This window comes from Miscanthus floridulus, chromosome 8 (assembly GCF_019320115.1).
Source record: "Miscanthus floridulus cultivar M001 chromosome 8, ASM1932011v1, whole genome shotgun sequence".
Taxonomy (NCBI): Eukaryota; Viridiplantae; Streptophyta; class Magnoliopsida; order Poales; family Poaceae; genus Miscanthus; species Miscanthus floridulus.
Window position 1 is genome coordinate 189,195,735 of NC_089587.1, and position 14,935 is coordinate 189,210,669.

At 44.2% G+C, this 14,935-nt stretch overlaps 1 protein-coding gene across 1 annotated transcript; it reads left to right on the plus strand.

The window, feature by feature from the left end:
* The first annotated feature begins 10,676 nt into the window (after positions 1-10,676).
* On the plus strand, positions 10,677-12,577 carry LOC136474340 (ammonium transporter 1 member 2-like). The gene has a single exon (XM_066471933.1). The coding sequence runs from the start codon at positions 10,767-10,769 to the stop codon at positions 12,231-12,233; it is 1,467 nt and encodes a 488-aa protein (XP_066328030.1). The 5' UTR covers positions 10,677-10,766; the 3' UTR covers positions 12,234-12,577.
* Positions 12,578-14,935: the final 2,358 nt, after the last annotated feature.

Consider the following 14,935-nt stretch of genomic DNA (forward strand, 5'->3'; position numbering starts at 1 on the left):
ACACCAACTTCATCCTGCCCAGTTCAATATTTACAAATGTCAAAAGTCTTTTTAAACCTTACCCCTCAACTAAAAATCTAAAAAAAAAACAACTACGAAGACAACTAAAATGGATGATCACCAACATCATGATCTCTAGCACTTTCTTCCTCATGCTTGTCAAGTTCCCTCTGCTCCTTTTCATCTGCAGCAATTTTCTTCTCAAGCTGCTGCAAAAAGAAAACCAAATGTTAGAATATAAAATAAAAAAAAGAAAGAGAAATAAACAAAAGAAGATAAAAAAACTTCAATCTAACCTTCTCCATCTTCTTCTTCGCCTTCATGAAAGCACTCTCTCTGCCACCTAAATTCCAACATTGGTTGAAATACTTCTTGCAAAGCAATTGCATCCGAGAAGAAACTTGACTTAACGACTCCACAGAAAAAAAAACGTATAATCTTTATCTAGCATTTGCTCATATAAAGGATCTTTTGCCTCTTTCAACAAATGAAAAAGTGCATGAGTTGCGTACACACAACTCAAATCAGCACTAGTCTAGATAACAGTTGGCAAGTCCTCATATTGACGGCACAACCAAGCAAAGAATGGATCAAATTCACCAAGCTCCCAGCAAGGATCTTCTGGCTTCGCACCAAACTTGTCATAGCAATTCTTGCAAAGTTCCCATAGACGATTACACTTGTCATGAAAATTTTGATCTTTCTCAGCAGACTTCTTTTCAAGGTAATTTTGCTCCTTCACAATCTTATCAAAATATTTCTTCAAATTATCAAAATCTTCAATCTTTGTCTCAAGCTTGGCACCAACAGAGATACACCTAGACTCCATATTATGGAGAGCTTCAACTGTCTCTACTCTTTCTTTTTCCTTAGCAGCAAGCTGAGATTTCAAAAACTTAATCTCTTCAAGCAAACTTTTTCACGAAGTGCCGCATTCTTTGCTTCTTCTTCAACAGATTTATGTAAACTCCTTTGCAAAAGAGCACTCAACAAAATACAATGCCATAAAAAGTCAAGTCGCAAAGCCAAAATTAACATATGAAGTCAAGCAAAAATATGCATACTTTGTAAATCAGGGTAACACTTGCATCTGCCAACTCAAGGGAAGATTTCCTAGCAAGTTGAGCTTCAGCGTCTGAAACTGCGAAGGCATCATCAATATACTTTGACAACTTTAACTCTGACTTCCTTGGCATAATGCAAAGTCTGTCCAGGCCAATCCCAATAAATTTAAAAGTATCTAAATTCACACCTTGAGTTTGGCAGTACTCCATGCACCTCTTGTATGCTTCAGGGTCAACTCCACCAGGAACTATTTCCAACGCTTCGGTAGGAGTTGTAGGCTCCTGAGCCACATCCTTCATCTTCCCAATATCAACAGTTATCTCCTTCTAAGAAAAAGGAGCAGGAAAAAATTCCTCTACACCAAAAAGAAACAAAGTCTAAAATAAGAACAGAAATATAAAATTCAAATCAAACAACGCAAAATAACAAACAAATTTACCTGTGGAAACATCCTTTTTAAGTTGACATGTAACTTTTTCACCAGTGTTCACATCAATGGTAGACTCAGTAAGATGAGAAGCCCGGACGTGCTCAGTGTTTTCATCAAATACATCATCATCAGAATCATCAAAATCAAGGGTAACAGTAGTAGTACCCTTACCCTTGTGAGCCTTAACTTTTGAAGCATCAGTCTCTACAGGCCCACCTCATAAATCAGTATCTTGAATCACAACTCAGGGAGGAGAGGCAACATGAAGAGTAGCACCAACATCTCCTGCAGTTCCTTGAGGAGTTTTAGCAACAAATCTTTGAGATGTCGGCCCAGCGGTCTCTTGTGAAGTCATAGTTTCAATCTCACCTTCTTCCATTTGCACATCAATAGTAGCGGTTGCATCAGCAGCACCGCTAGTATCAAGAACAGGAGAAGAAGTCGAAACAGCTGGGGAAGAAGGCAAAGTGTCTTGCCAATATTTTTTGGAGGCGAAGACAAACTAGCCTCACCAACACCTTCACCAGAATGCAAAGTGGCCCCCAAATTCTAGAAATAGTCACCAAGCGGAGTCAACAACGGCGGAGTCAAACCACTAGAATTATAAACTAAACTAATCATTCTCACCTCATCATCATGAGCCTATTCACTAAGAACCTCTTGTCTGTCATCAATTTCATCTTCTACAACCTTTTTCGAATCAAAAGAAGCTGAAACCTTCTTGTTTTTGCTAGTCCTCTTAGCAAGTTGTCCACCAGCTCTTTTCTTCTTTGTAACGTTTTCTATGCTTGGCTTCGCTGCACGAGTATACGCTGGTGGAGGTCTTTCATCGTATTTGATTTGGGCAATCTCAAATATTCTATTCAAACGCTTATAATCTTTTCTAAAAAATTTATCCATCAAATCTTTTTCTTTCTTCAAAAACTTGCCCAGAATATCAACTGCCTTAACTTCAATAGCAAAAACAAATTGTCAGGATACAAATAATCTTTCCCCCTCACAACTTTCTTATAAAAATGAATAAAGCTCTAGCCCTTCTTGAGAGGCCAAACTCGAGCTGCAATATATTATTCACAAAGATCACGAGCACTTTGCAGATTAGCAGTCAACTTATAAGCCTTTTTACAAATCTTTGAATTCTTTGTACTGGGAAATTCAGGCTTGTAATCAAAAACATTATTCACCATCTTCGCAGCCAATGGATAGCGCTTCACAATCTTCCTTGACTCATCTCTTTCTTCAACCATTGGAACAGTATGGTAAAACCAGTACCGATACAAATTTTCAACCTATTTATTCTTGGAAGCAGGAGAAATTTGCTTAGCACCTCGAGCAGGTTTAAAACTGCAACAACCAAAGTACTTGATAATAGTCTTCTTATCCACATTCTTACTCCTAAACTGAGTATACATCTCATGAGAGCACAAAAAGCCCTGATATCCAAGTTTACATCTTGAGACTTCACCGCCTAAACAAAAAGAGCAATCTTCGCTATTCCGTTAGGAGTCAAATGATGCATTTCTATGTTATATGCCTTCAGAAGTTCTTCAAGAAAATCTTGGCACGGCATACGAAGTCTAGCTGTAAATTGATCCCGAAAAACCACACATTCATAAGGTTTTGAATCAGGAACTACTTCGTTTCCAGGCAAACGAACAGATGCCCTCTCCACCATCCGATTAGTGACCATCCAATCTAACTCTTTATCATCCATCAAAGTTTGTCCAAACTTCAAAGACTTCGTGTCATCACCAACCAACTCGGACCCAGACGCAGAAACATCTGACAAATCTTCACCCAAGTCAAACTGATTAGATCCAATTGGAGAGTTTGCAGAAGCATTCTTCTCTTGATTAGACATCTAGAAAATAAGAAACATATCAGCAAGATAAAATAATAAACAAAAAGAAAGAAAACATAAACAAATAAATAAAAAACTAACCTTAGTCAAATTTGCACCTCTGAAAAGAAATAAGCCTTCGGAAAAGATTTTTGGCTTCGCTAAATTTTTTGACTTCGCTTCAAAGAAAATTTCGGCAGCACCTCCCCATCTTCGATGAAGTAGCAAAAATAGGGGGAGGGAACGAAGTATATATAGGCGGCTTTGGGTCAAGCCTGACGGTTCAGCTTCTGCCGGTCAAATACGACCGTTGCAATTAAAAAAACAAATGTTCACAGTCTAACGGCTATAAGCGGCCAACTCCAAAGTTCGGGACGGCGTTTTCTGTCTTCGTTTTAAATCCAAACTTCGCGAGATTCAGACCTTTGGAGTAGGCTTTCATCCGCGAGGGGCTGTTGTTGGGATTTGACTTCGCCAGAAAAACTCAGCCCCTGAAACTTTAAAGTTGAAATTGTGATTTTCATAACAAAGTCTGCTTGCAGGAAAAGAAGCATAGCGAAGATGAAAATTTAACTTCACAAGAAGGAATTCGACTTCGCTGGAGAGAACTCGTCTTCGCTGAAAAGAAGAAGGAAACAAAGATAAGCGAAGTCAAATATTTGACTCCACTTAACATTCTAAAGTCAGAGAAGAAGCAGAGCAAGAATTGACTAAGTCCTGAGATACGAAGACACTAAGAAGTTTGATGGCCAGAAGCTGAAGAATGAAAGCTGAGATAGGAAAAAAGATCACTTCGCCCTGGTAGTTAAAAATGTTGTAACTATTTGAGTTAGGAACAAAATAGCTATTTTGTATAAAATACGAAGACTGGGTCCCTATAAATACTCCTGACATGTATAGTACGATGAGGAAATGAATACAATTTTAACTTGTGTTCAACTTTAATGCTTGTGTAATTGTTTTACCCAACACTCAGTCAGATGAAGAAATACTGCCGTTCTTTTCTTTCGTAGTACATGCAGCGGGGAGGAAATGATACGGTAGCTTTCATCCAATTTATTAGCTAGACGCTGAGTTCTCGTGCCTGACAACCGACGAGAACTCTACTACTAGAACATGGTAAATTGGTAATCATCTACAAGTTGCAGAGAGAAAAAACATTATTCTCCGATCCACCAATGGCCAGTGTCGACTATTAGTCTGCTGGGACATCCTTCGCGTTTCTGCTTCCGCCCAAGGTCAACAGCTTCAACTGCAGGAGCCATTAGGCCAACATGCAGATGTGCGTGTGACTCGATTAAAAAAATGCGTCCACTTTGTTTCGGAGTTCTGTTCTGATGTCGAATTCGGTGCTGGGTATCAAGTACTCCGTAGAGTATCAACAAGTCGCACTTGCAGGAATCAACGTGGATTCCTGTCCCAATCTGCGCGCGTCGAGTAATGTCACTTTGGAAAAGGACCGGCTCGTATTCTATTATGGAGTACTACGGAGTAGTTCTCTGTTATAAGATGTTCACCTGTTCGCTCGCTGGTTTCAGTCAGAGCTTATCAGTTATGGTACAATATTTTTCTTTCATAATAAACCAGCATCAGCCGGGCTTATCAGCTTAGAAATCAACCAACGAACATGCTGGTTATATGTCAGATCTCAGATGTCTTGGCACGCAACCGCGGTGGTTCAGACATCAGACTTCAGAAACTACGATCAGAGGCTCCAGAAGAAACTGCTGGTGAGATAACAAGTTGCGGCCTGTGGGTAACAGCAATGGCGTGTGCCTTCATTCAGGCCTAGATAATCTCAGAAAGAATTGATCTGATTTTTTTTCTCACTTTTGCTACGAAATGTTTATAGGCATCAGTGGCTGAATTTGTGGTCGGTCAACCAAGCACGCAAAGATGCAAAGCAACCAGGTGCGTTCTGAATGTAAGAGTACGGAATACCACAATTCTACTCGCCGTCAGATTTGCGTCCCACGAGGGTTAACAATTCAAAGGACATCCGGACATGGTGACGTGATGCACGTAACGATGTAGTGGCATTCGTGCAAGGAAGGAAGCTAAGGGGGTACCCAAAGCCGGAATCCTTGAAGTTGGCAAACTTCGAGTTCTTGTCACGGCATCTGCCAGAAAAAGAGTGTTAAAAATGATACATTTTTTTGGAAGGAAAACGAAATAAATAATGTTCAAAGCTTTAATAAAGTTAATATAGTTATGGCTTCAAATTTGAGTTACTAATTTGCAAGGTAAGCAAACATCACCTCACATTAACTTAGTTGTGGTTGACTTTTCCTCGCACAACAGGTTTTGGTGGACCTAATATTAGTCACAAGTAGGATGAGTCCTTTTTCTTGCGATAAATACTTTGGTTTATTGAGTTGGTTAAGTTTCTTAGACTTGGCACCGGTGCTAGCATTTTTCTAAATTTATTCACAGAAAAAACAACACTAAGTGGCTGTCATAGGTGGTCACTATCAATGTGAGTTGCTTGTGGGAAGGGGCATATCTAGAGGGTATGCCAAATATATCCCTGTATATCCTCCCCACAAGCTCATGAAATCAGATTTGTCCTAGTGTCTTTGATTTTTAATGGTCACCGTCTGTTCACTCCTCTCTGGTCAATTCCTAGAGGGAGGGGGCCAGGGGGGGGCAGTGGCAGTGGCGCTGCTTTCGCCCTTGTGAGCAACAATGGGGAGGAGACGAGCTTCCTTTCAGGCTTTTCCTCACAACGTTAAGAGAGAGATTTGGCATGTTACTTTGTTGGATGACTTATTGCTTTGCAATTTTGCATTCTAGGACTGTTGAGTTTCCATGGTCTGTGCTCAACAGTGGGCTTGGATATACCCCGCACCCGTAGAATGGAGGCAAATCAGCGACGAAGCCAGCGGGGGGGGGGGGGGGGGGGGGGGGGGGGGGGGGGCTACCCGTGCTCCAGCCCCCCCTACGGCCATGATTTACATGGAGCCCAGGCTTAGCCCGGGCTACCGTCATGAGGAGGAAGAAGAAGGCAAGGAGGGGCTGGAGGAAGAAGAAGAGGAAGCCAGCCCTGGCTTCGTCGCTGAGGCAAATACTGTGGCAATGTAGTTTTTTTTTTGAGAAACCGGATTTATATTTAACATAAAATTCTGACAGTTTACATCCCAAAACTTACAAAGACATTCTTGAAAGAAAAACAAATTACATCAAGGTCCTTGCAGTGTTCTCCCGGTTGTCCTCGTCGCCGACGATCGGAGCAGTCGTCCTGAAGTCGACCACGTTCCCAACGAAGGAACATCAGAAGTTTTCAGTGGCACCATGAGCAGCACATCGGAAGTACCGACATGCTTTATCACCACTGAACGTACAGGCCGATCAAGATGGCCAGCCCGCCGACGTCCCAATCAAACGAAACGAACAAGATGCTCAAAAAAACAAAAAAATCAAACGAAACGAACAAGAAGACGCCAGCACTGCCCCCGGGCCCGGCACTTGTTCTCGCTGACGCGGTGACGCCGCGCAGACCAGCGACCCGCGCGCGAGCGTCCGCCGAGATTGTATCCATGGATGCATTCGTCGCGGCAATGGTCTTCTGCGAGGCGCCCCTGGACGCCGCCGCCTTGGGCATGGGCACTTGTGCTCCCGCGGCCACGAAGGGCGCCGGGTGCGGCGCCAACAAGAAGCGCGAGGAGGAGGTGGACGTGGTCAGGGTGAGGTCGGCGGCGCCGCCAGTGACGGAGGCAAGGACAAGGGGACCCGAGGAGCCCGTCGACGCGTCGTCGTTCGGTGGCTTGAAGTGCCTCCAGACCATCGTGTTCCGCATCGACTGATCGATTGGTCATTAGGAACCGTGCAGCTGTGGGCTACGGCGCGCGCTGGCTGCAGTCTTGGTTTCATGTTTATTGCCGCTGTTCGTACGTCTGGACTTTTGCGACTAACAATGACTGAAAACCCGATCAATAAATAGCTCAGCTGTCGTGGCAAATAAAATATGGGAATCTTTATAGCAGGTTCACGATTCAGCAAATGGCAGCAGAGGCCAATTGCCTGAAAAACTCCATAGTCTAACAACGGTTGTGGTCGTTGTACTGGTGTCAGATCATTTTGCCTTTGAAAAACATAAAAGCACTTTTCTTAATCCAAAGTCAAACATGAATAATCCAAGAACATCTATGTCTCCGGAGTCTGGACACATCATAAACTACTCGCTTGCAAAAGGGAACTTTGCTGCTAGCTAGCGGAGATGGTGCCACAAGTGGAAATTATTTGGCATCCTCTTGCTGCGCGCGCGCAGACTGTCAAATAAATCGGACCCTTTCGTTCATTCATGGCGCCGGTTAATTTAGTCTTCCCGGCTGGCGTCGGCGTCAGCGTTTTTTTTTAACTAAGGCCCCGTTTAGATTCAAAAAATTTTGAGTTTTGGGTACTGTAGCACTTTTGTTTGTATTTGGTAATTAGTGTCTAATTATGGACTAATTAGGTTCGAAAGTTTCGTCTCGCGATTTCTCACCCAACTGTGCAATTAGTTTTTTTTTTGTCTACATTTAGTACTCTATGCATGTGCCGCAAGATTCGATGTGACGGATACTATGCAAAATTGTTTGGTTTTTGGGTGGAACTAAACGGGGCCTAAAACGAAAGGGGAAGGCCGTAGACTTTGCGCGGCGATGCCGACGCCGACTGGCGACGACCTCTCCGGCTGTGTCGGATCACCGCAGGTCCACGTCGCTTGTGTCGTTTCGTTTCTTATCTCGCCGGGATCGTTTGTTGCCGGCACTCTAGTACCAGAAACCATCGTAGTTTCTATGAATATTAATTATACCATTATCTAAGCGTTTTGCTAATGTGGTAAGGTAATTATTGAGGAGAGAGTAAAAATTGTAGAAACCAGGTCTAAGTTATAAACCATGTCTATACGAGAACCAAGACATAAAGAGATGTGATTAATAGAGAATGGAGAGAGAATGTAGGTGATTGGATAAAAAATGTCTAGTAGAAACTATCTATTGGGATGATGGTTTCTATACGTAGGCTCCGTTCGGCTTACCTAGAAGCCGACTTATTTATGGGGTTTTTTCAGTTGAAATAGTATTTTTCTTTTACAATAATTCAGCCAGAACAGTGTTTTCAGCCAGTTTCAGTCAAAATTCAGCAGATCGAACGGAACCGTAGTGTCTATGAAATTAATAGGTATAGAAACTAGGTATAGTTTTTATCAGGGAGTGCCCTCATCGATTGTTCCGTGATCCAGGCGAACACGATACGGTTTCTCATCTCGGGATCCTTTGTTTTTGTGATTGTTCCTTTGTTTTGTTGTGATTGTTCCCTGATCCAGGCGAACACGATACGATTCTTAGTATTTGTTGTTGCGTTGCATCACGGTTCTGAGCTGCTGATCGGCACTCGACAGTGAACGTCTGAACGAATTAGATAAGTGGACCAGTGGTGGCCAATTTCGAAGCAAACGCCTGATAGCCATGGCGACTTATTTGCTTGAGGGAGTAAACGAGGACTGCTATGGCCTATGGGGAATGCTAAAACCTTCATGCTAAGGGCATCTCTAAGAGTATCTAATATTTTCTTTCTAAAAACATAAAGTTTTACAACTTCTAAAAAGATATTAGAAAGAATAAAGAAGGTTATCTTTAAGAGTTTCTAATAATCCACTTCTAAAATATAGAAGATAATTTTACATCAGGAATCATATACTATTTCTAAATTATCCTAACAACTTTTATATATTCTTTCTCTCTTGTATATTTGCATCCGGAACCATTTCTTACTATTTATTCTTTCTACGTCCTTCTATCTTTAGATTGGCCAACAAACACGCGCAGGAGTAACTTTATGCGGAATAGGTTGTTTTTTCTTAAATTCTAAAAGATTAGAAGAATGGATTAGAAGTTGTTGGAAAGATGTTTTTTCTCGTCTTGCTAAAAACCAATAATTAGAAAAGGATTCAGAAAACTTGGAGATGCTCAAAGCCGGACTTTGCAGTCCTGACTTCAGTGACAGATCAGGGTGTGTGTTTTTTCTCAAGGGGTTTTACATTGAAAACAGTACATGCAGACATGCAGATGAAGTAGGGATACAAAATGTCACATAGATATATGGCATGAAGATACTGTAGATAGAAATACATACACAACATTAAATGGTCGGTCGGCGCTCACATCCGATCTATATTTTTTTAAGTTGGAAAGATGTGCACTTTAAGAGCCTCAGAGTCAAATATGGCGTGCATAGATATTGGATAGACAGACGTTACATTGAGCCATTGACATTTTTGGTTTCATTCATGTTTAGATATGATTCCATTTGTTGGATTCATGTTGAAAGACTGTTAGAGATTGTGAAGAGCGGCTTGTAGATTGTGGGTTCTTAAAAGCTACCGCATCCGTCCCAACATAAATAAACTTTTAGAGTGTTTTATTAAATCAAACTATTTTATATTTAACTAAATTTATATAAAAATACCAATATTTCTGACACCAAATTAGAAATCACTAGATATATAGGCCCCATTCGGCTTATCCCATATTCGACTTGTTCGGCTTCTTTTTTCAGCCGGAACAGTATTTTTCTCTCACATCAATTCAGCCAGAACAGTGTTTTCAGCCAGTTTCAGCCAAAATTATGCGAGCCGAACAGGGCCATAATCAAATATGTTAATATATTATGCATTTATTTTGTCTAACTTGAGATATTTTGACTTTAGATGAGTCTAGAATTTGATTTATTTTAGGATCAAGGTATAGTAGAAACAGCTTGGTAGAGATAGCTTATGGGATTGTTATAATCTGAAGTAGATATGATTAAAAGCTGCTTTCATGTCATAGGCTAGCAGCCTGTTCATTTGGCTGTGGCTTGTCGTAAACGATCATAAATTTCCAGCCAGAACAGTATTTTTCTCTCACACAAACCAGCCAGCAGTTTTTCATGAACCAACAACAATACGAACCAGCCAACCGAACAGACATTAGATCTTTTAAAGCCACAATACAGAAACTCTAGTCGATCTAAACAGGGCCTCAGTCATTTCAAAAATAAATAAGGCCTTGCACAATCTTTGTACAGTGCAAGATAGTAATGGAGTATCTGTACACAACATTTGGTACAATGTGTGCTGGCCATTATCCCACCACAATTTCCCCCCCGGATTCAACAAAAACGTCATCAGTGTTAGTAGAGGGCCCACATGCCAGTCTCGGCAGAAGATTCTCTGCCAGATGGGCCCCTGCAAACTAAAGAACGAGTGAACGACAACGACAACTAGTACGCCTCTCCTGATGAGTGATGATCCCACGGCTCCTCCGTCCTATAAATCCAAGGCCACCGTTGGCCGTTCCCTCTCGCGCCGCAGCCGCACATCTTCACTCTCCATTGCTCATTTGCTCCCTGCAGACTGCAGACTTGCAGAGGGAGAAGGACAAAGGAGGAGGGAGCAAGCCGGTCGAGATGGCGACGTGCGCCACGACCCTCGCGCCGCTTCTGGGTCCGGCGGCGAACGCGACGGAGTACCTGTGCAACCAGTTCGCGGACACCACGGCGGCGGTGGACTCGACGTACCTGCTCTTCTCGGCGTACCTCGTCTTCGCCATGCAGCTCGGGTTCGCCATGCTCTGCGCGGGCTCCGTCCGCGCCAAGAACACCATGAACATCATGCTCACCAACGTGCTCGACGCCGCCGCCGGCGCGCTCTTCTACTACCTCTTCGGCTTCGCCTTCGCGTACGGGACCCCGTCCAACGGCTTCATCGGCAAGCACTTCTTCGGCCTCAAGCGGCTTCCCCAGGTCGGCTTCGACTACGACTTCTTCCTCTTCCAGTGGGCCTTCGCCATCGCCGCCGCGGGGATCACGTCGGGCTCCATCGCCGAGCGCACGCAGTTCGTGGCGTACCTCATCTACTCCGCCTTCCTCACCGGCTTCGTGTACCCGGTGGTGTCCCACTGGGTCTGGTCCGCCGACGGCTGGGCCTCGCCATCACGGACGTCGGGGAAGCTGCTCTTCGGCTCCGGCATCATCGACTTCGCCGGGTCCAGCGTCGTCCACATGGTGGGCGGCATCGCCGGCCTCTGGGGCGCCCTCATCGAGGGCCCCCGCATTGGGCGGTTCGACCACGCCGGCCGCTCCGTGGCGCTGCGCGGCCACAGCGCGTCGCTCGTCGTGCTCGGCACCTTCCTGCTGTGGTTCGGCTGGTTCGGGTTCAACCCCGGCTCGTTCCTCACCATCCTCAAGAACTACGGCCCCGCCGGCAGCATCCACGGCCAGTGGTCGGCCGTGGGCCGCACGGCGGTGACCACCACCCTCGCCGGCAGCACGGCGGCGCTCACGACGCTCTTCGGGAAGAGGCTCCAGACGGGGCACTGGAACGTGGTCGACGTCTGCAACGGCCTCCTGGGCGGCTTCGCGGCCATCACCGCGGGCTGCTCCGTGGTCGACCCCTGGGCGGCCGTCATCTGCGGGTTCGTGTCGGCGTGGGTGCTCATCGGGCTCAACGCGCTGGCCGCCAGGCTCCGGTTCGACGATCCGCTGGAGGCCGCGCAGCTGCACGGCGGGTGCGGCGCGTGGGGGGTCCTCTTCACGGGGCTGTTCGCTCGCAGGGAGTACGTGGAGCAGATCTACGGCACGCCGGGGCGGCCGTACGGCCTGTTCATGGGCGGCGGCGGGAGGCTGCTGGCCGCGAACGTGGTGATGATCCTGGTGATCGCCGCGTGGGTGAGCGTCACCATGGCCCCGGTGTTCCTGGCGCTCAACAAGCTGGGGCTGCTCCGCGTCTCGGCCGAGGACGAGCTGGCCGGCATGGACCAGACGCGGCACGGCGGGTTCGCGTACGCTTACCACGACGACGACTTGAGCTTGAGCAGCAGACCGAAGGGGACTCAGAGCACGCAGATCGCGGCCGCGTCCAGCGGCGAGTTCTAGTGGCATAGTGCCAACAAATTATATTACACATACATATGCACCGTGCAGAATGCACGCAGGTGGTTCTTGTGTTGTGTTGGATCTCAAAATCTCATAGTATGTTACTCCTACATGGTGATTGTACAATAACAACCATGGCTGCCAAAATTGGTCCAAGAATGTCATATCCCAACGATGTTTTTTATGTCTGATCTATCATCATCGCGGCCGTCGATGGCTGCCATGACTGCATGACCATCTGTGCAAAATCTTCACGGCATCCCTGCTTCGCACAGGTTTCTTTTTATGCGGCTCTGAAACATGGAATCCATCCCACCCCTTTGAACGGATCACCAGAAACAACTCAAAGCCCTCCTGATGAACTTATCAGTCATGGTATCATGTTTTTTCTCTCACAACAAATCAACATCAGCCGGCTTATTAGCTAAAAAAACCATCAGCATGAAAGTTGCTGAGATAGGACATGGCTACATATCACTCCAGTCACTTATCCTACCTTTAGGTCTTGTTTGGATGCATGTGTATCCACTTCAATCCACGTGTGTTGAAGTGAATTGGAATGGAACTTAGTTTAATTACACTACAATCCACTACAATACATGTGATTGAGATGAATACATGCGCATCCAAACATGGTCTTATTTGGACGGGCGAAAATGCTGCAATTGACCAAATAATTTGGCTGGTTTTGGATGGTCAAGGTGGCATATACCGTTCGCAATTTACATGGCAAGCTATTGCACCGCATTCGAATCATTCCAGACCAAGACGATAGAGTGCTTTTATTCTTCTATTCTACTTTTCAAATCAGTTCCATAACCTGCACCATCCTTTTCGACCAACATCTTCTCTGCCAGGATTGCAGTGGAAACGTAGGGCGGTCGTTTACCCATGTTCCAACATGATCATGCCACGTGACCATATACGAGCTGGATGATATGACATGGAAATGACGACCATCACCTATCTCCATCCAGAGCCTTGAATCTCTTCGATCAAAGAATCTCCTTTTCACCAAGTGATACAATCAAAGGATGGCATGAACCAACAATGGATCGATACCCTTTCAAAAAAAAATGAATTGGTAAACAAGTTAAAAAGAGGAAAAGTTCTGAGTTGGAAGAATATGTTGGGGACGACTGGGATAAATCCAATAAGAACCCAGCTATGCAGCTAAGCTAAAAAAAGGAAACAGCAATGGAATGGTACAACACGGACACAAAATATTCTTAGGACAATGGCACCACAGTTCATCCAAGGAAACGCTTTTGGCCTTTGGCACTTCCAATGCTAGTAATACCAGAAGATGTATAACTGATTCTGACTTCCATCATACATTCAACTGAATTAGGAGGGTTATTGGTCGTCCAAACAGCTCTCACGTCTGCAAATTCAAAGTTTCTTGTTGGGTACAGCACGGTTGATACTAGCATCTGCAATGGAATTCCACAAGCTGAGTAGGTTAAAATATGGAATTATCATCTGTAAATCTGAAACAGTAAATGGCAATAGATGGCAGTTTTATTCGGTTCATCTTCAGCTTCTCCCATCACCCTTCCTTTTTTACACCTTTGTACTGTACATGAAAAGAAGGCACAAGTAATCAAATAGTGGTAAGAGACAAGGTCATCAGTCGCTCTAAATAACAGTGATTGTTAATTACCACTGAGCATATAGGTTTAGGTAAAACCAGCCTATGAAACAATAACATAATTATGGTATTACCAAGTGTGAGATAATATCAAGTTGAGAAAGTACCAGGAAGAGATGAGGATAAACTCGTGTACTAAACTGCAGGTTGCACAGTTTGCCAGTTTCGGGCCTCATGATCGTATGATCCTTCCAAAGATGCAGCATGCAACATCCCTTGGGCAAACATGATGATTTTAATAAGGCATTTTGTACTTTGTTTGAAGATCAATGCATGAATTTTGGTGCAATGACACAATTCCTCAAATCATGCTAACAATATGCTTGTGACAAAGGAGGTGGTGAATTGGTGGTGGATCAACCCATTCCATTCCTCATACCAAACAAGAGGCTTAGGTTCAGAGCTATGATCAATGACCCATCATCCTCTCAGTACTCAAACCAAATACCCCTAAATGGAACAGGGTTTCTAGGTCAGGACTCAGGAGCATCCACCTAAGGGTTGGGAGGATTGAGGTGCCCTCCCAACCCACATGGCTTGGGGTGGATTAGAGTGCAATCAAACAAGCCATAAACATAGCTATGGAGCAACGTCTGTTGTGAAATGACAGGCTCAAAAAAAGTAGTCACTAACTGGTGTGTAGGGAAAGATGTCTTAACCATCAACGATTGGAAGGATCTTCTCCAGTTTTCAGATTTTGAATTTCATTTTTCTTGATCTACCCTTCCCATGTTCCATTCTCATCTGATTTGAAGAACAGTGGACAGACATTGAGTACCAACAAAAAGACAGTTCCAAGAATGGCAATTTGTTATATCAACAGTACAATGAATGTGAAAAATATACTACTGGTTCAAGTAACTGGACAACACCTTTCTAGTTTGCTTCAGTCATTTCCACTATATACACTGGTTGTGAAATGTCAAGATCAAACCAGTAATCACTAATGGACACCACAAATGGTAAAAGATGTAGTTTGACTATCATTCTATCAGCAATCGCAAGGCTCTTCTCCAGACTCCGGATTCTGATTTTTTTTCATTTTTCTTAT

Excerpts from the sequence above, each read along its gene's own strand:
- LOC136474340 (XM_066471933.1), top strand. The coding sequence starts at position 10,767 with ATGGCGACGTGCGCCACGACCCTCGCGCCGCTTCTGGGTCCGGCGGCG.